Source organism: Salvelinus namaycush, chromosome 8 (genome assembly GCF_016432855.1).
Source record: "Salvelinus namaycush isolate Seneca chromosome 8, SaNama_1.0, whole genome shotgun sequence".
Taxonomy (NCBI): Eukaryota; Metazoa; Chordata; class Actinopteri; order Salmoniformes; family Salmonidae; genus Salvelinus; species Salvelinus namaycush.
In genome coordinates this window covers 59992323-60017966 of record NC_052314.1, presented here as the reverse complement: position 1 = coordinate 60017966, position 25644 = coordinate 59992323, and the positions used below count along the sequence as shown (strand labels likewise).

The following is a 25644-nucleotide window of genomic DNA, read 5'->3' as shown; positions in this document are numbered from 1 at the left end:
TAGATATTAAACTGTCCTGTTCTAGCCCATGTTGACTTTCTCTCTAAAAACAGGTATTTGTTTATGCCTGTTTCAAATGACAAGTTAACGAAGGGTTAATAAGGGGTATGTGGTTAATTACCCTCTTACCCAAGACACTTCACATGATAACTATAATATGTCACCAAAGACTGGTTCCCAGATCTCCCCTGTGTACATCTCAAGCCACACTAAGATTTCTCCCCATTGTGGACACTCCTATGTCTGATAAGGCTACTCAGGAAAAGCTCTTGTAACATAGTTTGCACTTGAAGGACCTCTCCTTGATGTGAACCGTCTGGTGCTTATTCACAGTTCGCCTCAGTAAAGTGCTTCCCAAACGTGGGGTAGGCGTACGGCTTGTCGGCGTCCATCCTAATGCTCAACCTCCCACGTTGTGACCCAATGACACTAGAGGAGGGAGAAGCAGGAGCCATCACCCTCAGGTGGTTTGTCTTTGAGCTCCCTCTAGACATTGTTTTGGGTGTTGGTGGGATTGTGTGCTGTGATGTCGGCTAGGTAACTTTAGTGTTGAACGCTCATCCTGACCGTCTGTATTGGTGGGGTAACACTGAGGTAGCTGAGGAAGGCTAGACCCAGGCCCAGGCTTTCTAAGAACCCAGTCACCAGGCATTAGATGAGACCCTGAAGGAGAAGACAGACTTGCTGATAGGCTACCACCAGGGGTCTCCCACCACTCTGTGAATGCTGATGCCCAGGGTGACCTGCTCTGTTCATCATGGATACTGTGGTGTTTGTATCATATGAACAGGAGGGTCTATCTTTAAGGGGCCCTGCTTCATCCGTGCACTGAGACTGTGAAGAGAAGGGTCTGGGCTGCAGACTGGATCCCTGACTGGAGCCTCTGTCTCCCTGATGACCACCAGGACTGAAGTTATTCAATCCATCTGTCCGCCGCTTGTGTTCTGTGTTGTGGTGGAGTCTCTGGCCCTTGTGGTTCGGTCCCGGTTTCTACTCGGGAGGAACAGCGACGGCTCCTGATCCAGGGTCCTGATCTTTGGCAATGGTTTATGACCAGCCGCTTCAGAGGTCCAATCTATCCCACCAGCAACACTGGATATCAGCAGGTCCCCATGGACTGCAGACTGTAAACACAAATTGAACAGAAGATAATATAAAGATTTATATAAGAAACTTTACCGTAACACAAACGTAATATTATAAAATGTTAACCACAGTCAAGCCCATCTCTAACACTGTGATTCAAGTACCTAACACTATGGAACCAATGTAGTTTATTATTTAAAAAAATGTCCATATGTGAATTAAGTATATTGTTTTGGTTAGACTGATAAGGGAAACTCAGGACCTGCATTGATACAAAAATAACCAAATCAGTCAGCATGAAGTCAATTTTGTATTTGATTTCAATCAAATAGTCCTACACACATAACGTGAAGTACAGTACTTTTATTTCACAAAACAACATGTGACAAGTAGAATAACTTTTCAGTAAATCTGGTACCCTCGCTTTGATCAAATTAATTTTAGAATACTTTGGAAAAGGATCAAACATTACACTGCACACAAACAGGACAAGGTTGTCACTTCATCAGTGAAGCATTTTTACAGACACCATCACACCAACCATCACCATATCATCTACTCTGCCTCATCATACTCATTCCCTCCTCAGTTCACCTCATCCAGTTCCCTACTACATCCCAAGCTAACAGAATTAACTACAAACTATCTCGTACTAAATCATCAAATCAAATTATATTGGCCACATACACGTTTAGCAGATGTCATTGCGGGTGTAGCAAAATGCTTGTACTACATTACATGTCACTATACCCTATACATGGGTCGTGTGCATTTTCTGCTGGTGTATCCTGATGTATCTCCTCTCTGAGAACCTCTTCCCGCAGTGCGTACAGGCGAACGGCCTCTCCTGTGTGGACCTTCAGGTGCACTTTCATATTGTGCTGGTGGGAGAACCTCTTCTCACACTGTGGACAGCTGTAGGGTTTCTCCCCTGTGTGGACCCTCTGGTGCCTCTTCAGGTGGGTCGATCGGGAGAAACGGGCCCGGCACAGGTGGCAGCCGAATGGTTTCTCCCCCGTGTGTATCCTCTGGTGGATCTCCACCTGTTTGGGGAAACTGAAAGCTTTCCCACAGAATGAACACGGGAAGCGCTTCTCTTTCCTGATTCCGTCTCTACTACTGTCATTTGTCAATGGGCTTGTGTAGCCATTTAGTGTTGAAGCATTGTCTGAGGTCTGGTTTAACATTAGGAGAGTGTGAGGAGGATGAAGGCCAGAGAGTGTCTGTGTTGTCACAGGGTCCATGTTCCAGTTGATAGATCCTATAGAAGGCAGGCTTAAGGCAGCACCTGTTAGGGTGTTAACCTGAGGCACCATCAGTCTCTCTGAATCACAACTATAGGAGCAGGACGGAGCATCGCTAGCCGAGTCTGTGTCTGTTCTCTCCAGCCGCATACGGACACCTCCCCGTACCCGCAGACCAAATCTACGCCTCGCTGTGGTCTCAGCCAGTCTGTTGTCATGGAGACTAAATTCAGATGTGGTTTTGTGTTTGGCTGTCTGTTTCTGGTTGTGGTTAACAGTGTTGATCCCAGGCCCAGAGTTGAGGATGCTGTCCCATCCACAGACCTCTACTATGTCGCCTCTGGTCCTGGCCTGCTGAGTGACGTTATCCCCTGGTCCCTTAACTGCATCGGTCTGGGAATCCAAAATGGCCGTCCAGTCTCCTCTGTTAGCCTCCAGCCAACCACCTGCAGGAAGAGGTAACAAAACAGATTTTACAAACATGGCAGAGAAAACATAACGTTGTGACTATAACTACTGTTCCCTGTAGGAGTGAAACTGGATTGATTACTTCCATTTAATACTGCTTTTCATCGAGCCCAGGAACGGGTGGCGCGGGGCCAAACAAGTGTTGTACCTAATTTCTCTCCATCGGGGAACTGTATTATAGCGATAACATTACGTTCCCTTTCAGTCAGTACACTTCAGTATAACATACTATGGGGAAATGGGTTCTGCTTGGGGCGTGATTCTAACAGATACTAAATTAAACAGCTCATGGCAGACCACCCAGAACTGGGTATTGAGCACACAGCGCGCTGCCTGTTTACTTCCTATCACAGCCGTAAGCACACCGGGCTACACTGGGAGCTGTGACATCCAAGCAATAAAATATCACGTGTGTGGTGATGCCCAACTCGCCGCAGCACAAATATCTCCTCTAGTCAACCTTTTAAACAACGCCCAAGACGCTGCCAGACCTCTTGTGAAGTGGGAGCTGCCACAGCTAGGTAACCCTTGCCGCTATATGCCAGGGCGATAGCCTCCACAACCCAGTGGGAGAGACTCTGCTTAGAGAGCGCCTTGCCACAAGCTGGATTAGCAACACATACAAAAAGATGGTCACATAACCGGATATCCCAGGTCAGTTCAAAGTACGTGCATAAAGCGCACACCGGACATGTAACCTCTTTTGCTCTTCAGAAGCAAAACGAGGAGGTGAAAAGGGAAATAGCTCTAAAGCTAAAGGACATGACTTTCGTGGAGGCCACATTGTCACCTTAGTCGCCCAGGGCGAACGGAGTCCAGGAAGAGTGTACGGATAACGCGTGCAAGTCCATCAAGTTTAACTGAGGCCAAAGCCATGAGCAGAGACCTTTTCTAGGAGAGGATCTTCAGATCCACTGACTTCAGAGGCTCAAAGAGGGCAGCACATAGTGCCTCCAAAACCAGAGCCAAGTCCCATGTGGGCGCAATAGGTTTAGAGACCGGTCTGAGACGATGTACACCTTTCAGGAACCGCACAATCAGGGGGTGGGCCCCTGGTGAGGCTCCGTCAATTCCAAAATGACACGCTGAGATAGCGGCCATGTACACTTTTAAATGTTGAGAATGCCCGCTCTTGCTCAAAAAGCTCATGCAGGAACATAAGGATGTCCCTCCAAGAGCACTTATAAGGAACAAGTGCTTTATCTTGGCCCCATAGCTCAAACGCTTACCACTTATACGCATACAGCCCTGTCATGGAGGGCGCCCTTGCAGACTGAATGGTAGCAATAACATTTGGCGGTAAACCTCTAGCCATCAGATTGGACCTCTCAGGAGCCAGGCCCATTGGAACCGAATATCCGGCCTCCCGTGCCAAACCTGCCTGTGCGCCTGGGACAACAATTCCCTGCGCAACGGGAGTTGCCACAGGTCCCCACCTAAAAGGCAAATGATGTCCGCAAAACCAAGGCTGCCTGGGCCAACGGGGAGCCACAAGAATCAATGGTAAGCTCTCCCGGCACACCCTCTCCAACGTGTGCTGAATCAGAACCACTGGCGGAAATGCGTAAAGGAGGGTGAGGCCACTGGTGCACCAGAGCGATCATTTCCAACTGGGCACTCTGGTCCCTCAATGAGAACTAGATAACATGGTGCGTTTTCTGGCGATGCATAAAAATCTACGATGGCCCTAGTCTCCACTCCTGAGTGTCAGAAGTTACAGGTAATTGATATGCCGGGCTCTATGACACCGTCCATACTTTACAAATTGAGTAACCCCTCGCACAGCACCCATCCACCCCTGGGGGGATGAGTCTTTGGTGACCACCTTGTGGGACAACACCTGGCCCATGAGAACCCCTTGCGACAGTAGCCGGGGATCCCGCCACTGGGCCAGTGCCCGAAGGCATGTCGGGGATAGAAAAGCACAATTTAAGGATGAGTCTAACTAGCCCGCTTGTTCCTTTGACTGCTATCAGCCAATTGTCCAGATAGGCCAACACACTCAGCCTCTGATGGGTACCAGAGCTCCCTCCACCACCTGTGAAAAGACGAGGCGAGAGGGACGAGCCGAACGGGAGTACCAAAAACTTGTAGAATATAGCCTCGAAATGGAACCTCGGGAACTTTGTGACAGGGGTACATGGGCACATGAAAGTACGCATCCTTTAGGCAGGCCGATGGTGGGTGAACCAATCGCCGGGACGTACGGACTGTAACAGCCACTGGTTTGTGAGTATTTTGAACTTGCAAACTCTGTTCAGGAAACGCATGTCTAGAATAGGGCTTAAACCACCGTCCCTTTTTGTAACCAGGAAATAGACTGTACCAGCTGTCCTGAGCTTCCAACAGATAAACCACTCGTTCTGCTTATTCTGGAGCAGGAAGGATATTTCCTCCCTTAATACTGGCACTAAGACCAGGAGAACAGTTTATGTGATGACGCCGCAAAACGTGGGGGGGATTCGTACAAAGAATTGTAGCCTGTAGTCACTGTTCGAATGACCCAGGGCAACACTGCGCATGTGCGCCATTGGTCAGAGCAGGCAGCGAGTCTCCTGTAAAGTGCCATCTGATGGGGCATGACGCCCCCAGTAGTGGCATGGGAAAAATACGTTTCCACCACTCTCAACAACTTGTGTCTGTTTGTGGAGGGACATGTTTTATTGAACTCACATGTAGAATACACAACACTCTTGAAACTCACAAACAATGGGGTTGAAACAATGTGTTTAGGTGGAAACGTTTGCCTGAAGTATCCTTCCCCGCGCCGTGGCAGGACCATGTCACCCCTGGCCAGGCAGACTGATGTTGCGTCTGGCAAACAAGCGGGTACGACCTTGTGCTGGCCCGGGCCCCCGGGACAGCCCAGCTTAGCAGGCCCAGCATCCCCAAAGGACTTCAAAGGGAGAAAAGCACACTGCTCCTCTTCCTTCTGGCCTTGAACTAGGCGTGCATGGCCTCCAGGGCTGAACCGGACAACCCCGGAGGACATTTGTCTGTCCCTCTCTGTCTGAAAACGTCAAAGACGACAGTGTGCCACCACAGTAGCGCCCCTGCTCTTCCCGAGTGCCAGAACGGTGCACCGGGATGTGCACAGAATGAAGTCAGCCGTAACACAAATCTCATCCAGGAGCTCTGCATGGGGCTCTCCTGCAGCCAAAGAAGTGCCCAGCTCCAGCAGCAACTCTGTCTGGTAGATCTGCAGTACAGCTACAGACGACAAAAATCAGCCACCCCCTCTGCACGATACATCTTATCCAGCTGAGCAGCTGAAAAACGACAGTGCTTGTTAGGAAGCGTAGGATCTGCATTAGCCACACCCTTGTTATCCAACAGGCTAGGTAGCTAGGTAGCTTGCTATAAACTGGAGGCGTGTGCACCAGCCCCGCCCAATCCCTCCCCTCCAGATCCATGAAGGAGGCATACCATGCAGCATCAGCTTAGCTGAATGCGGGTTGAACCAGGTTGTCGTAAATTCTTCGAAATACAGAAACAGGGGTAGGTGGTGCTTGACTGTGGCAACCACAGGGGGCAGGTACTTCCCACCGAACCTTGATGACTTCTGCCGCGGGTGTGAACATGGCCACTTCAACTCCAAATGTATAGCCACCCTGCAGCACAATTCTATGAACAATGTGTTGGATACCAGGGTCTCTGGGGGAATGTACACATCGTCATCTCGGTCGCTTTCTTAACCGTTTTACTAATTTTCTTCTAGCAAATTGAAGCATAACTAATTGTTCGTGATTAGGAAACTTATGAGAACAAATACAAACTAAAGCACACAACGTCCAGAGGGTGAGCATGCTCTACCACTATGGGACAGTTAAGTTGGCGCAACGTAAGTCTCGTTTTCCACGGACTTGTTGTACCGAAGTTGACTGACTGAAGGGAAACTCATACATTTTTTGAGCAATTACCTGGTCAAGTTCATACATAATAATGTGTTTTTGTATATAAACATAAGTTGTATTGATTTCATTGTATAAATGAAGAAAGAATAATAACCAGGTGCATCACTATTCTATTACTGTATGTAGGCTATATGTATTTCTCCCTTACCTTGCTCCCCCATCTTTAGTCCACTCAGCAGGTCAATGCTCTCTGGACCGTCTTCTATTGTCTCCTCTTTGACTAGCAGCAGATCAGGCTTCCCATCCTCCATGTCTACTGACTGTAAGAGATACAGAGTGAGAGGATGTTGGATCAAGAAATCTGATATGAGCACCCTGCTATGGAGCATCTTCTGATTGGGCAATGAGGGATTGCTATGAGTACTATGCAAACATGTTACTTGATTTGACACGATGCAAATGTATTAGTTGATTTAATTACATGACACTCATTAAAATGGTTTGAAAATTCAAAGGCATAGTCCCACACGTAAGACAAAATTAATCAAGACCTGGGGCGTCTATCAATTCATATTATGCTCTATCGTTTATTTCGTTGTGTTGCAAATCACACTCTTTACGGCAATATTTTCAGTCAATTGGACGTCGCTTTGCCGTGCGGAAGGAAATTTGCAACGCAAACAAACGCCACACAGAGCACGGAGACACGGAGCTCGTACCTAAAAGAAGGGCAACTTCGGTCGCATGGACGTGGTTTGGGTATGATAAATCTGACACGGACCAGAAAACCGTCCTCCGCAAAATATGCCGCAGGCCAGTCCCGACAACAGGCTCAAACACCATTAACCTCTTTTGCCACCTACGCAAGAATCATGTGAAACAGTACGGAGAGATTTGATCTAATAACATTCAGACAGTAGTTTAGAGTGGGCTCACCTCAGTGAGACTGTGTGTGGTCCAGTGCTGCTCAGCTGGTTTCTCTGTGGGTTCAGGAGGAGGTGTAGTCTGGTTGTCCTCCATGACCATGGTCACCTCAGGGTTCCCCAGACCCTCCTCACACCCCTCCACCTTAATCAACAGCACCTCTGGACCCTCCTCCTCCTGGAAGAGAGAGGTGATACAGATTACATAGACATACACTCCCTCAGGTACATACACACAGAAAATACATGCTTTAATGATGGATGGGCCATACTCGTGAACATTAGAAACAGTTTAAATTCAAAACAGTTGCTCTGTCACAATGTGCATCAGCCAATTAAAATCGTCAATTTACTTGCACGTGATAGAATGCACACACAGATAAACACTTTCAACATGGAGTGTTTACCCATCCCCACTACGTTTGAGTCCTATACTGTAGTTACAGAATTACTTCATTGTTGTTAAACCCATCATGGAGGACATAAATATGATGTCGTGGGTAAAAATAAGTCAGCTATGATAAGTCAAAATTCAGACAAACCTGACTAAACTATTTTGAAGTGTACAGTAAGTGTTTCAGACCCCTTGCAAATTTATTAAAAATAAAAAACTGAAATCACATTTACATAAGTATTCAGACCCTTTACTCAGTACTTTGTTGAAGCACCTTTGGCAGCGATTACAGCCTCAAGTGTTCTTGGGTATGACGCTACAAACTTGGCACACCTGTATTTGGGGAGTTTCTCCCATTCTTTTCAGCAGATCCTCTCAAGCTCTGTCAGGTTGGCTGGGGAGCGTCACTGCACAGCTATTTTCAGGTCTCTCCAGAGATGTTCGATCGGGTTCAAGTCTGGGCCCTGGCTGGGCCAATCAAGGACATTCAGAGACTTGTGCTGAAGCGCCTCCTGCGTTGTCTTGGCTGTGTGCTTAGGGTCGTTGTCCTGTTGGAAGGTGAACCTTCACCCCAGTCTGAGGTCCTGAGCGCTCTGGAGCAGGTTTTCATCAAGGATTTTTCTGTACTTTTCTGTACAGTCTCTCAGTCCCTGCCGCTGAAAAACCTACCCACAGCATGATGCTGCCACTACCATGCTTCACCGTAGGGATGGTGACAGGTTTCCTTCAGACGTGACGCTTGGCATTCAGGCCAAAGAGATTAAATCTTGGTTTAATCTGACCAGAGAATCTGGTTTCTCATGGTCTGAGAGTCCTTTAGGTGCCTTTTGGCAAACTCCAAGCGGGCTGTCATGTGCCTTTTATTGAGGAGTGGCTTCCGTCTGGCCACTCTACCATAAAGGCCTGGATGGTGGAGGGCTGCAGAGATGGTTGCCCTTCTGGAAGGTTCTCCCATCTCCACAGAGGAACTCTGGAACTCAGTCAGGGTGACCATCGGGTTCTTGTTCACCTCCCTGACCAAGACCCTTCTCCCCTTATTGCTCAGTTTGGTCTGGCGGCCAGCTCTAGGAAGAGTCTTGGTGGTTCCCAACTTCTTCCATTTAAGAATGATGGAGGCCACTGTGTTCTTGGGGACCTTCAATGCTGCAGACATTTTTTGCCTCGCCACAATCATGTCTCGGAGCTGTAAGGACAATTCCTTTGACCTCATGGCTTGATTTTTGCTCTGACATGCACTGTCAACTGTGGGACCTTATATAGACAGGTGTGTGCCTTTCCAAATCATTCCCAATCAATTGAATTTACCACAGGTGGACTCCAAGTTGTAGAAACATCTCAAGGATGATCAAATTGAAACAGGATGCAACTGAGCTCAATTTCGAGTCTCATAGCAAAGGGTCTGAATACTTACGGAAATAAGGCATTAATGTTGGCAAAAATTTCTAAACACCTGCTTTCGCTTTGTCATCACGGTCTATTGTGTGTTGATTGAGGATTTTGATTTAATCCATTTTAGAACAAAGCTGTAAATAACAAAATGTGGAAAAAAGTCAGGGGGTCTGAATACTTTCCGAATGCACTGTATATTGTGAACACCTCCCCTCTCCTGGACTTCCTGACGGGCAGTCCCCAGGTGGTGAGGGTAGGCACATCCGCCACACTGATCCTCAACACGGGGGCCCCTCATGGGTGCGTGCTTAGTCCCCTCCTATACCCCCTGTTCACCCACGACTGCGTGGGCGCAAACTACTCCAACACCATTAAGTTTGCTGACGACACGACGGTGGTAGGCCTGATTACCGACGATGAAGTAGCCTATAGGCAGGAGGTCAGTGACCTGGCAGTGTGGTGCCAGGCCAACAACTTTTCCCTCAACGTCAGCAAGACAAAGTAGCTGATCGTGGACTACAGGAGAATGAGGGCCAGCACGCCCACATCCACATCGACAGGGCTGTAGTGGAGCGGGTCGAGAGCTTCAAGTTCCTTGGTGTCCACATCACTAATGAATTAACATGGTCCACACACACCAAAACAGGCGTGAAGAGGGCACAACACCATTTCCCCCTCAGGGGGCTGAAAAGATTTGGAATGGGCACTCAGATCCTCAAAAAGTTAAACAGCTGCACCATTGAGCGCATCTTGACTGGCTGCATCACCACTTGGTTAGGCAACTGCTTGGCATCCAAACGCAAAGCGCTACAGAGGGTAGTGCGTACGGCCCATCACATCGCTGGAGCCGAGCTCCCTGCCATCCAGGAACTCTATACTAGGTGGTGTCAGAGGAAGGCCCTAAAACTTGTCAAAGGCTCCAGCCACCCAGGACTGTTCTCTCTGCTACCGGCAAGTGGTACTGATCCACCAAGTCTGGAATCAACAGGACCCTGAACACTTCTACCCCCAAGCAATAAGGCTGATATTACCTCGTACCCCTGTACATTGACTCGGTACTTGTACCCCATGTATATAGCAAAGTTATCGCTACTCATTGTGAATTTATTCCTCATGTTCTCTTTATTATTTGTACATTTTTCTCTCTGCATGGGAAGGGCCAGTAAGTAAGCATTTCACTGTTAGTCTACACCTGTTATTTACAAAGCACATTTTATGTGACAAATAACATTTGATTTGTAGGTATATTTAGTAGGCCTTAAATGTAATGGTTATAAAGCGCTGTTGGGTGTATGCAGAATAGGGTGAGATCAGATGTGATGTATAGTAAAGAGCAGTGGTGTAAGTAGTTGTTTTGGGTATCTGTACTTTACTATTTATATTTGACAACTTTTACTCCACTACATTCCTAATAAAAATAAATGTACTTTTTACTCCATACATTTTCTCTTGACACCCAAAAGTACTCGTTACATTTTGAATGCTTAGCAGGACAGGAAAATTGCCTAATTCACACTTAACAAGAGAACATCCCTGGTGGACTCACTAAACACATGCTTTGTTTGTAAATTACTTTTGATACTTAAAGTATATTTAAAACCAAATACTTTTACTCAAAGTATTTTAGTGTGTGACTTTCACTTGATTAATTTTCTATTAAGGTATCTTTACTTTTACTACTGTATGACCTTTGGGTACTTTTTCCACCACTGCTAAAGATAGCCTCATTCAAAGTCTAAAAAGTCCCATTTTGTGTTTATTAAAAATAAACATTTTAAATACACCATATGAACATTGCAATGTGTTGGTCCCATGTTTCATGAGCTGAAATAGAAGATCCCAGAAATTGTCCATACGCACAAAAAGCTTATTTGTCAAAAATGTTGTGCAAATTTGTTTACATCCCTGTTAGTGAGCATTTCTCCTTTGCCAAAATAATCCATCCACCTGACAGGTGTGGCATATCAAGAATCTGATTAAACAGAAGGATCATTACAAAGGTGCACCTTGTGCTGGGTACAATAAAAGGCCACTCTAAAATGTGCAATTTTGTCACACCGCCACAGATGTCTACATTTTTGAGGGAGAGTGCGATTGGCATGCTGACTGCAGAAATGTCCACCAGAGCTGTTGCCAGATAATTTAATGTTCATTTCTCTACCATAAGCCGCCTCCAACGTTGTTTTAGAGAATTTAGCAGTACGTCCAACCGGCCTCACAACCGCAAACCGCATGTAAACATTGCCAGCCCAGGACCTCCGCATCTGGCTTCTTCACATGCGGGATAGTCTGAGAACAGCCACCTGGAAAGCTGATGAGTGTTTGTCTGTAATAAAGCCTTTTTGTGGGGAAAAACTCATTCTGATTACCTGGCTCCCCAGTGGGTGGGCCTATGCCCTCTCAGGCCCATCCATGGCTGCGCCCCTGCCCAGTCATATGAAGTCCATAGATTAGGGCCTAATTCATGTATCTATTTAAATTGACATATGACCTGTAACTCTGTAAAATCTTTGAAATTGTTGCCTTTATATTTTTGTTCAGTGTAAGTAGTTGAATGGAAAGCAAATAAATAGACATTTGTGAACATCATATAACCTACACAGTACAAACCTTTTAGGCTTATATATCACACAATATCTGGATACAATATTCTACCCAGGAATATTTAACACTGAAATCTGTTACTCTCGTTATTCCAAAGGCATCTGTGGATCTTTTCTGCTGACACTGAAAATTCATCTTTGTCTGTAATGCAGGGGTTGATCTAAATGTCAGAAGCTATCGAGTGGAATGGTTACTTTCTATGTTATAGAGTGGAATGGTTTTTCTGCTGATGTATCCTGAGGTAGCTCCTCTCTGAGAACCTCTTTCCGCAGTGCGTACAGGCAAATGGTCTTTCTCCCGTATGGACATTCAGGTGCATCTTCAGATGGTGCTGGTGGGAGAACCTCTTCTCACACTGGGGGCAGCTGTAGGGTTTCTCCCCTGTGTGGACTCTCTGGTGCCTCTTCAGGTTGCAGGCCTGGGCGAAGCGCATGTGACACTGCGTACAATTGAAGGGTTTCACCCCTGTGTGGACCCTCTGGTGGGTCTCCACCTTCTGGGGGCAGCTGAAGCCTTTGTTACAGAACATGCAGAGGAACCGCTTCTCTTTACCGTCTGTTGTTGCTCCCCCTCCCTGAGCCTTGGCCCTTTGGACCTTTGAGTTCAATTGCTGATCGAAAAGGACGCTGCCGTGTGAATCAGATGGTGCCATCGATGTAGACACTGGGTCGCGATCCCTGAGTGCATGTAAAGGTGAGTGGGTCGCGACATTAAGATTTGTCTCGAAGCTTTCCCTGTAGTCTAAGAAGTCACCGGTGTTTCCCTGCGAGTGTCCTAAGTGAGTCTGGTCTGCATTCCATGTCAGAAGAGCGTCATCCTCCACTTTCACAGTCACCTCATCTACGACCAGGCTCTCCCCTTTCTTATCTAGGCACCCTTCAGAGTATCCACTACTACTGTACTGGTTCCAGTCTCCTCTCATTGAATTAGTCTGTGTATCTAAGCCCACAGGCATGTCACCAGGTATCATCTCTGTAGCGTATGAACAGGACGGATCATTGCCAGTCTGAAACGTGTCACCTGAGTCCTGATGGGACAGATCCATCCTCGGGCTCGGGTTACCATAAAGTAAATACTCTGAGCGGGGAGCAGGTGGACAGCCCAGTCGCTCCAGCCCCATTAAAGTCTCTGTATCTGTCTCTGACTTGAGGACGGCGTTCAGCGTTCCACTGACCTCCGTGATGCTACGTCGGGGCCTGGGCAGCTCTGGGGCAGTGGTGGGGTCCTCCGTGGCTACAGGGGGGGCTACTCCAGCCACTCCAGTCTGGATGTCTCTGCTGTGCAGGTCCTCTCCTTCAGACCTCTCCAGCTGGAACCCAGGACTTGCATCTTCAGACTGACAAGAAAAAAAGGAGGTAATTACCGGTACATGAGTAGAATTGGATAACAATGTAGTAGGGAAGTCTCCAAGCTCCCCTATGGCAGATAAATGAGGATGTACATGTAAGCAAGTGAATAGTTGAGGGGAGCCTTTATGAAATAAACTGTCCACATTTGATGTACTGTAACTTTGATGTAATCAGGGTCTAAAATTAACACCGGCCACGTTGGCGGGTGGTCACACTCAGGGCTCTACAGTGCAAGCATTTCATAAAAATAGTCAAGTAAAGTATGGGCACAAATGCAAGTTGTGATTTATAGCTAAATAAATGCTGCAGTAGCTGTTTTGAAAGTATTTCTGCAGTTTTGTTTCATATCTGGTAATGCACAATCTGAATCCAATCGTTATAGCTATCCCACCTTGCAAAGCAACACTGCCTGTCTGGGGAGGCTGTGGGCGAAGTGCTGAAAGATTTTTAGAAGAAATGCGCTCATCCTTAACTTCTCTAGGGTAGGGGGCAGCATTCGGAATTTTGGATGAAATGCATGCCAAAATTAAACTGCCTGCTTCTCGGGCCCAGAAGATATGATGTGCATATAACTGGTAGATTTGGATAGAAAACACTCTAAAGTTTCCAAAACTGTTAAAATAGTGTCTGTGAGTATAACAGAACTGATTTGGCAGGCGAAAACCTGAGAAAAATCCATTCAGGAAGTAGTTTTTTTTTGGTTTTGTAGTTTTCTATTCAATGCCATTAGAGTATCATTGACTTAGGACTCAAATTGCAGTTTCTATGCCTTCCACTAGATGTCAACAGTCTTTAGAAATTGTTTCAGGCTTGTATCCTGAAAAATGAAGTAAGAGCAGTCTGAATGAGTGGACCCTAAAGTGTCACAGAGCTTTTTCATGCGCACGACCGAGAGAGTGCCTTTCTTGTTTACCTTTTAAATTGACGACGTTATTGTAGATTATTTAGGCTAAAAACAACCTGAGGATTGAATATAAACATCGTTTGACAAGTTTCTATGAACTTTACGGATACAATTTAGATTTTTTTGTCTTCCTGTTTTGACTGCGTTTGAGCCTGTGGATTACTGAAGAAAACGCGCGAACAAAACTGAGGTTTTTGGATATAAAGAGATTTTATCGAACAAAAGGAACATTTATTGAGTAAATGAATGTCTGCTGAGTGCAACCATATGAAGATCATCAAAGGTAAGGGATTAATTTTATCTCTATGTCTGACTTGTGTAACTGTTCTACTTGGCTGGTTACTGTTTGTAATGATTTGTCTAGTGGGCTATTCTCAAATAATCGTAAGGTATGCTTTCGCCGTAAAGCATTTTTTAAATCTGACACCGTGGTTGGATTCACAAGAAGTTAATCTTTAAACTTATGTAAAATATGTTTTGTTTTCTGAATTTTTATAATGAGTATTTCTGTATTTGAATTTGGCGCCCAGCAGTTTCACTGGTTGTTGAATAGGTGGGACGCTAACGTCTCATGTACCCAAGAGAGGTTAAATGTTATTCTAATTTACTCAAAAGTCTACTAAAATTAGACTTTGTTCTTGTGTTTCTTGTGTATTTACATTGTTTTGTTCACAAGCTAGGTTGCTTTCAATGTTTGAGTTTGCTTCCACTGCTAGCAAAAAGAGACATGGTCATCTCTACTAGTGAGAGTGTCTCTGTTACCAAGGTAACCTTAAAGGGGCAGCTAAACATTTTTGCCTCTACTAAGCATGCTCATCGGTATTTTAAATTTTTATAAATGGTGCAAAAAACATTTTGGCTGGTAGATAAAAAACATTTGTAAGAAATGTATCTACCTGCCCCAGTGCCTGGTATACATTTTTTTGTACGTTTTAAGCCCTGGATGTAATACTATTACACTAACCTCTATCACGATAACGTGCTGGTTTGAGGTTCTGCTCCCCTCATCAACATTGATTGGTTGGTCATCTCGCCATGTATTGTGTCCCGCTGGCTTCACAAAGCCCCTGTGGCCTCCAGTGAGATGTCCTTCACCTGAGAGTGATTGGTGGAAAAGAGATGGTTAGGTAAGCTACTGTAAATGCTCAATTATACACTGAGTGTACAAAACATTAGGAACACCTTCCTAATACTGAGTTGGACCCCCTTTTGCCCTCAGAACAGCCTCAATTCGTCGGGGCAAGGACTCTACAAGGTGTCGAAAGCGTTCCACAGGGATGCTGGTCCATGTTGACTTCAATCCTTCCCACAATTGTGTCAAGTTGGCTAGATGTCCTTTGTGTGGTGGACCATTCTTGCACAGTGTGTCAATAAACTTAATTATTAATTAGATATTGAATTATCTTAATTTAGGATGATCCTAAATGAAGCAACTCACAGATTTGTAAAATAATCATACATATCACTATTGACAGTTTTGACACTAGAATTAGTAAGGATGTAATGTAACACTTTGCCTAACTTCTTGATATATTCAGTGGTGGGGGGGGGGGGGGGGGGGGTGGTATAGGCAGGTATATGCTTATACCCACTTATTTTTCATTGGGCATTGCATATACTCACTTCTAAATCCCCACTGATACTTATCAAAGTAGTGTGGTGGAGGTATACACCGTATCTATGAATATGGCTGATGGAACAGATGTTTTATTTAACCTTTATCTTAGAATGTTGATAAACTATTATTTCTTAACATTTTAGACGCAGCAATGTACACACGGTGGTAGGACCTATGCGTGAACGATCAAATGTAATTGCAGGAAAACACTGTTCTAAAATGTGCACCGCATACTTGAATGGTTTCATGGACAGAGATAAAAAATATCAAATTAATAGAACAGGATATAAGGAAGTCTTTATAAATCTGTCGGAACATAATTATTTGAATCAATCCACTGGCCATTTATTCTCCATCTCATGTGAAACAAAAACACAGCTATTCAAACAGTGCTAGGTGCCTGCATACTTAAATTAAAGGGTAACAACACACACACAAAAAAATCTTAGATTTTTCCCAGACTTAGAAAGTGGTCTCCTGATGTGGTTCAAGCATTGTTATGAACTTAGAACATACACGTGTTGTTTTCTGTTAAAAAAAAAGTGTGAGTTTGAGAGCAAAAACTGGAAGAAAAAAAATGGGGGGAAATCTGAAACCTGGGAATTTCTGACTCAGTTGACTTCCTAATTGATCTGTTTCAATAGTAGGCCTACTATTACCCTACTTGCACAGTACAGCTAGGGTTGGCCTGATATTGAAAGACCAATATGGGAATTCATGATTTTAGGTCATTCAGAGTGTATGTCATGGTTTCTCATACATTATCACACTGGGCGCCTTTCCTTCGCCAGTCAGACCGTTTGGAACTGTTTGGGCAAAATGTAAGTATACCCACTTCTCCAAGCACCACTACACCACTGGAGATACTTTTTATAGATCAAGTGATTATGTTCCATGCATCATATTGTTTTCAATGAGCAAATAATAGGAAATGCAGTAAATATGATGTGTCTTTTGTGCAAGATACTGTAGCTAGCTAAGTAAGGAGAATTATTGCATACGTTCTCAAAACTGACCAAGACCAAATTCTGGTTAACACATCTAAAGTAAAGGGGAAACGGGTGACAGAAGACCCCCCCCCATGCAAAATGTACCTCTTGCCATTCCTCTGAATCGTTCGAGGATCTTGACACTACTGGGACGACTGGCGAGGACGCGCTCTCGCATTGTCTTCTCTGCGCGCTCCCGTGCCACCTTCAGTTCTTGTAGCTGTAGTTTCCTCCGCAATGCCCTGTTTTCTTTCTGGCTTTGAGTTATTTCCAAACGAAACACTGCATAGTCGTCGTCTACGAGTTTACAGATCTCTGCCACGGCTGCATTCGCTAGCACCTCCATGATGGAGGCTATTTGAGTGTGAAAAACCGTGGCCATTGTTAGCAGCTAGCGTTACTTACTAGATAACGTTAACATCTATCATCCAAATCCTGTCTCCAACGCGAATTAAATATTATCTGAGGTAAGTATTTAGTGCTGTGCAGTTAAATTCGTCACATTTTGAATTCCATGGTTGTTAAAATGTCTAAATGACAAACGCAAAAGTGAAAATTGTTCTTAGCCATGTTTACTTCCGTTTAACCTTTGGAATTTGGTTGGCGGATCGCATCCAAATTTGAGGTGCCTACACCGCCCCCTACAGTACTGGAGTGTGAGGCCAGGCCTACATAAATAAAATGCTCTTTTTTAATTTAACCTTTATTTATTTAACTAGGCAAGTCAGTTAAGAGCAAATTCTTATTTACAATGGCGGCCTAGGAACAGTGGGTTAACTGCCTTGTTCAGGGACAGAACAACAGATGTTTACCTTGTCAGCTCGGGGATTCGATCTAGTAACCTTTCGGTTACTGGCCCAACGCTCTAACCACTAGGCTACCTGCCGCCCCTTAATTAGTCCTGGTCCTCTAAGAAAGTTACATATAGCCGTAGACACCTACACTCACTAAACCTAATTACCCCATTCCACTACTTTTACCCTATCGTCTCCTGCACCATACCAACGGCCTAGGAGGACGGGACACCACCCCTCAACACACCCAGTAACTCTAATGAAGTCAAATCTTATATACCCAAATACATCTCTGCAGCTGCCACCAGATCTATTTTCTGTGATTTACTTTCCATTTCTGAAGGTACAGTTGATAACCATCGCTAAGAATCCAAGCTTACTGATGCTTGTGCTGGCACAACTCTCACTGGGATCCTCTCAGGACCCTCACCCGTGACCCATCCTCCACTTTCTTCACTGCCTCAGCAGATGACACCCTCTGCACTACACTGACTCTGGCCACTTCAATCTGCCTCTCTCGCACCGGACACTTCCAATCCCCAGCAACATGGGCACCCCTACAGTTAACACACACACAACTACACAATCCTCTGTCCCATGACCTCCTGCACACTTCCCACATCTTGGAATGTCCCTCCTGCACCTGAAACAATGCAGTGGATTTGGCACAAAGGCTCTAACAGGATGACTGATATATCCTAACATGACTTTGTCAGGTAGAGACTGACTCAAAACTCAAAAGGACTGACAGTGACTACTCTGTTTCACCACCCTCCCCACCGGGTCTGCGACGCACCAAATGGCAGGTGTCACAAAAACCAGGAATCTTCAACTTCAATTGCTCCATCTCTACACTTAAAGCTACCCCAGAAATCACTCCTTTCAGTGGTGCCCTCTTCCTAAGAGCAAAGCAAGAAACAGATTTTGACCCAGGTTGCTGACACGGACCGCCACCTACAGTACTGGAGTGTGAGGCCAGAAGTAACACAAACAAATATCACAAGTCCACTACAGGTTACCTTCACTGATTCAACTGCACCCAAGTCCTTTTACCATTGGTTGGCGTCATTGCGCAAAGGGTGTGGTTAAAATACGGTACTGTTTATTACATTACACATCCAATCTCCTATTATGGTCGTCACTAGTTACCAGTCACAAAGTCTTAAACCCTGCCTATTTCTACAATTTCTCTTCTTAAAATCAGATTTTAAACCTACTAACCTTAACCTTATACATAACCCAGGAATATAAATAAATATGCATGGTGCGTATAGACAGTAGATGACTAGAACAGGCTTGTACAGCAGTAACTACAGTGCATTCGGAAAGTATTTAGACCCCTTGACTTTTTCCATATTTTGTTATGAAACACCCTTATTCTAAAATGGATTGAATTATTTTTTCCCTCAATCTACACACAATAGCCCATATTGACAAAGCAAAAACAGAAATACCTTATTTACATAAGTATTCAGACCCTTTGCTATGAGACTCAAAATTGAGCTCAGGTGCATCCTGTTTCCATTGATCATCCTTGAGATTTTTCTACAACTTGATTGGAGTCCATCTGTGGTAAATTCAATTGATTGGACTTGATTTGGAAAGGCACACACCTGTCTATATAAGGTCCCACAGTTGACAGTGCATGTCAGAGAAAAAAACAAGCCATGAGGTCAAGGGAATTGTCCGGTGACAAAGGTTCACCTTCCAACAGGACAATGAGCACACAGCCAAGACAATGCAGGAGTGGCTTCAGGACAAGTCTCTGAATGCCCTTGAGTGGGCCAGCCAGAGCCCGGACTTGAATCCGATCGAACATCTCTGGGGAGACCTGAAAATAGCTGTGCAGCGACGCTTCCCATCCAACCTGATAGCGCTTGAGAGGATCTGCAGAGGAGAATGGGAGAAACTCCCCAAATACAGGTGTGCCAAGCTTGTAGCGTCATACCCAAGAAGACTCGAGGATGTAATCGCTGCCAAAGGTTCTTCAACAAAGTACTGACTAAAGGGTTTGAATACTTAAGTAAATGTGATATTTCAAATACATTTGCAAAACAATTCTAAAACTGTTTTTCCTTTGTCATTATAGGGTATTGTGTGTAGATTATTTTATTTTTTTAATCAATTTAATCCATTTTAGAATAAGGCTGTAACGTAACAAAATGTGGAAAAAGTCAAGGGGTCTGAATACTTTCCAAATGCACTGTATTTTGCGGAATTGCCCATTGTTGATATGCTGTACGTGTGTGAGTGAGATTTAAACATGAACACACAATGAACAGCTATTTGGCTTCAGCTTTTCAAACAGGCATGGCAGTGCCACTTAGTCTTATATATACCAAGAGCCTTATGAAACCCTTTTAAAGACAGAATAACACAATACAAAATAATACATTTCTATTCAAATGGTATTATGGCAGCCATATTGGATTTTGTACCCATTGGAATTGAGGCAAAATACATGGAGGCCCTAAAGAAAATATTTGGTGGCCTGACTTTAATTACAAAACTAGGAGCCACAGATACAAAATCTTTCAAGCAACCTCAGAACCCACCAAAAATTCCGATGTCTGAGTCCACTTGTTTTGAGCAGATTACAATAGCCACAACATAAAAAATAAACGTAACTATGTATTTTTGTCAGGCAGGACCATACAGCACTGAATGAGAGCACATATGACTTGGAAAGTTGTCTATTAATCAGCTACCAAAAAGTAAAGCTTACATTCATCATACCTATTCATAGTTGATATTTCCAACCTATTGTATCTCTGTGTTTACAGGTCTATATTTCCTAGATGCATTAAGATATCCTAATGCTGTTTGTTTGTGTATGTAGGTGGAACTACTGACTTATCTAAAAAAAAAAAAAGTGGGGGAGTTGCCACTAGCCCATTATTCATTGATCTGAAAGGCTAAACTGATCCTAGATCAGCACTCCTACTCTGAGAGGCTTTCTGGATACGGGCCCTGACCTAATATCGTTCAGACAGTAGTTCACAGTGGGCTCACCTCAGTTCTGCTCAGCTGGTTCCTCTGTGGGTTCAAGAGGTGGTGTTTCCCAGACCTTCCTCCTTCACCAGCACCACCTCTGGACCCTCTGCCTGGAAGAGACAAGTGATACAGACATACACTCCTTCAGGTACATGCACATAGACACACACAGATAAACACACTTTCAACATGGAGTGTTTACCCATCCACACTACGTTTGAGTCCTATACTGTAGTTACAGAATGACTTCAATGTTGTTAAACCCATCATGGTGGACAAGAATATGATGTGGGTAAATATGAGTCAGCTATGATAAGTCAAAATGAATCAGACAAACCTGACTAAACTATTTTGATGTGTACAGTAGGTGTTTGTTAGTGTGTGGGTATATTTAGTAAGTGTATATTGGTTATAAAGCGCGTTTTGGATGTATGCAGAATAGGGTGAGATGTGATGTACACTAAAGAGAGTCTCAATGAAAAGTCCCATTTTGTCTTTATTAAACAGAAGTGTTAAATACACAATATGAAAACTACAAATACACGTCTCTCTGCGTGCCTGGCAGACATCTCAGGTTAATGTCGGCCCAACACCTCAAGCTCAACAAGAAGGAGCTGCTCTTCCTCCAAGAGAAGCCCTGCTCGCTCCAAGTCCTCTCCACCGCAGTGTCCTCCTCTCAGAGTGCAAAGAACCTTGGTGTGACCATGGACAACACCCTGTCATTCTCTGCAAACCTCAAAGCAGTGATTCGCTCCTGCAAGTTCATGCTCTACAACAGTAGAGTACGACCCTTCCTCACACAGGAAGCGGCTCAGGTCCTAATCCAGGCTCTTGTCATCTCCAGTCTAGACTACTGCAACTCTCTGTTGGCTGGGCTCTCCGCTTGTGCCATCAACCCCCTGCAACTTATCCAGAACACTGCAGCCCGACTGTGTTCAACCTTCCCAAGTTCTCCCATGTCACCCCTGCATCCACTACAAGACCATGGTGCTTGCCTACAGAGCAGCAAGGGGAACTGCTCAAACCCTACATCCCAACCTGACCATTCTGTTCTGCCACGTCTGGTCTCTTGGCCGTCCCCCCCTACGGGTAATCAGCTCCCACTCATCCCAATCAAAGCTCTTCTCTGTCCTGGCACCCCAATGATGCAACCAGGTTCCCCCTGAAGCTAGGACAGCAGAGTCCCTGCCCATTTTCTGACATTTCTGAAACCCCATCTCTTCAAAGAGTATCTTAAATTAATCCCATCTTAAATGAAGTGTTAAACAAATCTGAAGAATCTCAAATATAAAATATTTAAATTAGCCACCGTTCGACAGCTTTGCAGACTCTTCGCATTCTCTCAACAAGCTTCATGAGGTAGTTACCTGGAATGCATTTCAATTAACAGGTGTGCTTTGTTAAAAGTTCATTTGTGGAATTTATTTCCTCCTTAATGCATTTGAGCCAATCAGTTATGTTGCGACAAGGTAGGGGTGGTATACAGAAGTTAGCCCTATTTGGTAAAAGACCATGCCAATATTAAGGCAAGAACAGATCAAATAAGCAAAGAGAAAGTCCATCATTACTTTAAGACATGAAGGTCAGTCAATACAGGATATTTCAAGAACTTTGAAACTTTCTTAACAAAAAAAAAAATACATCAAGCGCTAAGGTGAAACTGGCTCTCATGAGGACCGTCACAGGAAAGGAAGACCCAGAGTTACCTCTGCTGCAGAGGATAAGTTCATTAGAGTTACCAGCCTCCGAAATTGCAGCCCAAATAAATGCTTCAGAGTTCAAGTAACAGACATATCTCAACATCAACTGTTCAGAGGAGTCTGCGTGAATCAGGCCTTCATGGTCGAATTGCTGCAAAGAAACCACTACTAAAGGACACCAATAATAAGGAGACTTGCTTGGGCCAAGAAACACGAGCAATGGACATTAGACCGGTGGAAATCTGTCCTTTGGTCATGTCTTTGTGAGATGCGGAGTAGGTGAACGGATGATCTACGCATGTGTGTTTCCCACCATAAAGCACAGAGGTGATGGTGCTTTGCTGGTGACACTGTCAGTGATTTATTTAGAATTCAAGGCACACTTAACCACCATGGCTACCACAGAATTCCACAGCGATATGCCATCCCATCTGGTTTGCGCTTAGTGGGACTATCATTTGTTTTTCAACAGGACAATGACCCAACACATTGGGGCTGGAGGTAGCCTAGTGGTTAGAGCGTTGGACTAGTAACCGAAAGGTTCCAAGATCGAATCCCCGAGTTAACAAGGTAAAAATCTGTCGTTCTGCCCCTGAACAAGGCAGTGGGCACTGTTCCTAGGCCGTCATTGTAAATAAGAATTTGTTCTTAACTGACTTGCCTAGTTAATTAAAGGTAAAATAAAAAACACCTCCAGGCTGTGTAATGGCTATTTGAACAAGAAGGAGAGTGGTGGAGTGCTTCATCAGATGACCTGGCCTACACAATCACCTCAACTCAATTGAGATGGTTTGGGATGAGTTGGACCGCAGAGTGACGGAAAAGCAGCCAACAAGTGCTCAGCATATGTGGGAACTCCTTCAAGACTGTTGGAAAAGCATTCCTCATGAAGCTGGTTGAGAGAATGCCAAGCGTGTGCAAAGCTGTCATCAAGGCAAAAGGTGGCTACTTTGAAGAATGTAAAATAGTTTGATTTGTTTAACTTTTTTGGTTACTACATGATTCCATATGTGTTATTTCATAGTTTTGATGTCTTCACTATTATTCTATAATGTATAGAATAGTAAAAATAAAGAACCTTGAATGAGTAGGTGTGTCCAAACTTTTGACTGGTATATATAAACACATACATACATACATACATACATACATACAGTTGAAGTCAGAAGTTTACATACACTTAGGTTGGAGTCATTACAACTTATTTTTCAACCACTCCAACAAATCTCTTGTTAACAAACTATAGTTTAGGACATCTACTTTGTGCATGACACATGTAATTTTTCCAACAATTGTTTACAGACAGATTTATAATTCACTGTATCACAATTCCAGTGGGTCAGAAGTTTACATACACTAAGTTAATTATGCCTTTAAACAGCTTGGAAAATTCCAGAAAATAATGTCATGGCTTTAGAAGCTTCTGATAAATTATGTCAATTAGCATGAGACAATTGGAGGTGTACCTGTGGATGTATTTCAAGGCCTACCTTCAAACTCAGTGCCTCTTTGCTTGACATCATGGGAAAATCAAAAGAAATCAGCCAAGACCTCATAAAAAAATAGTAGACCTCCACTTTTCTGGTTCATCCTTGGGAGCAATTTCCAAACGCCTGAAGGTAGCACGTTCATCTGTATAAACAATAGTACACAAGTATAAACACCATGGGACCACGCAGCCATCATACCGCTCAGGAAGCAGACGTTTTCTGTCTCCTAGAAATGAACGTACTGTGGTACAAAAAGTGCAAATCAACTCCAGAACAACAGTAAAGGACATTGTGAAGATGCTGGAGGAAACAGGAACAAAAGTATCTATATCCACAGTAAAACGAGTCCTATATTATCATAACCTGAAAGGCCGCTCAGCAAGGAAGAACCCACTGCTCCTAAACCACCATAAAAAAGCCAGACTACGGTTTGCAACTGCACATGGAGACAAAGATCGTACTTTTTGGAGAAATGTCCTCAGGTCTGAGGAAACAAAAATAGAACTGTTTGGCCATAATGACCATTGTTATGTTTGGAGGAAAAAGGGGGAGGCTTGCAAGCCAAAGAACACCATCCCAACCGTGAAGTACGGGGGTGGCAGCATCATGTTGTGGGGGTGCTTTGCTGCAAAAGGGACTGGTGCACTTCACAAAATAGATGGCATCATGAGGATAGAAAATGATGTGGACATATTGAAGCAACATCTCAAGACATCAGTCAGGAAGTTAAAGCTTGGTCGCAAATGGGTCTTCCAAATGGACAATGACACCAAGCATACTTCCAAAGTTGTGGCAAAATGGCTTAAGGACAACAAAGTCAAAGTATTGGAGTGTCCATCAAAAAGCCCTGACCTCAATCCTATAGAACATTTGTGGGCAGAACTGAAAAAGCGTGTGCGAGCAAGGAGTCAGTTACACCAGCTCTGTCAGGAGGAATGGGCCAAAATTCACCCAACTTATTGTGGGAAGCTTGTGGAAGGCTACTCGAAACGTTTGACCCAAGTTAAACAATTTAAAGGCAATGCTACCAAATAGCAATTGAGTGGATGTAAACTTCTGACCCACTGGGAATGTGATGAAAGAAATAAAAGCTGAAATAAATCATTCTCTCTACTATTATTCTGACATTTCACATTCTTAAAATAAAGTGGTGATCCTAACTGGCCTAAGACAGGGAATTTTTACGAGGATTAAATGACGGGAATTGTGAAAAACAGAGTTTAAATGTATTTGACTAAGGTGTATGTAAACAACCGGCTTCAACTGTATATATAAACGAGTTTTAGTGACTCCAACCTAAGTATGTAAACTTGTACATACATGTACTGTCCATACATATACATACATACATACATACATACATACATACATACATACATACATACATACATACATACATACATACATACATACATACATACATACATACATACATACAGTGGGGCAAAAAAGTATTTAGTCAGCCAACAATTGTGCAAGTTCTCCCACTTAAAAAGATGAGAGGCCTGTAATTTTCATCATAGGTACACTTCAACTATGACAGACAAAATGAGAAAAAAAATCCAGAAAATCACATTGTAGGATTTTTAATGAATTTATTTGCAATTATGGTGGAAAATAAGTATTTGGTCAATAACAAAAGTTTATCTCAATACTTTGTTATATACCCTTTGTTGGCAATGACAGAGGTCAAACGTTTTCTGTAAGTCTTCACAAGGTTTTCACACACTGTTGCTGGTATTTTGGCCCATTCCTCCATGCAGATCTCCTCTAGAGCAGTGATGTTTTGGGGCTGTTGCTGGGCAACACAGACTTTCAACTCCCTCAAGATTTTCTATGGGGTT

General features: G+C 44.1%; 1 protein-coding gene across 2 annotated transcripts; it reads right to left on the bottom strand.

Annotated features, from left to right (window-relative positions):
* Positions 1–20: 20 nt before the first annotated feature.
* On the bottom strand, positions 21–17398 carry LOC120052928 (neurotrophin receptor-interacting factor homolog). Of its 2 annotated transcripts, XM_039000165.1 has the most exons (7): positions 16928–17398; positions 15180–15310; positions 13137–13298; positions 7589–7753; positions 6861–6972; positions 2655–2776; positions 21–1124 (listed from the first exon to the last, which is right to left on the bottom strand). In XM_039000165.1, the coding sequence occupies exons 1-7, from the start codon at positions 17202–17204 to the stop codon at positions 918–920; spliced, it is 1176 nt and encodes a 391-aa protein (XP_038856093.1). In that variant the 5' UTR covers positions 17205–17398; the 3' UTR covers positions 21–917. The 2 variants fall into 2 exon arrangements, with proteins under 2 accessions (XP_038856093.1, XP_038856092.1); XM_039000164.1 differs by lacking the exon at positions 21–1124 and having other exon boundaries at positions 1434–2776.
* Positions 17399–25644: the final 8246 nt, after the last annotated feature.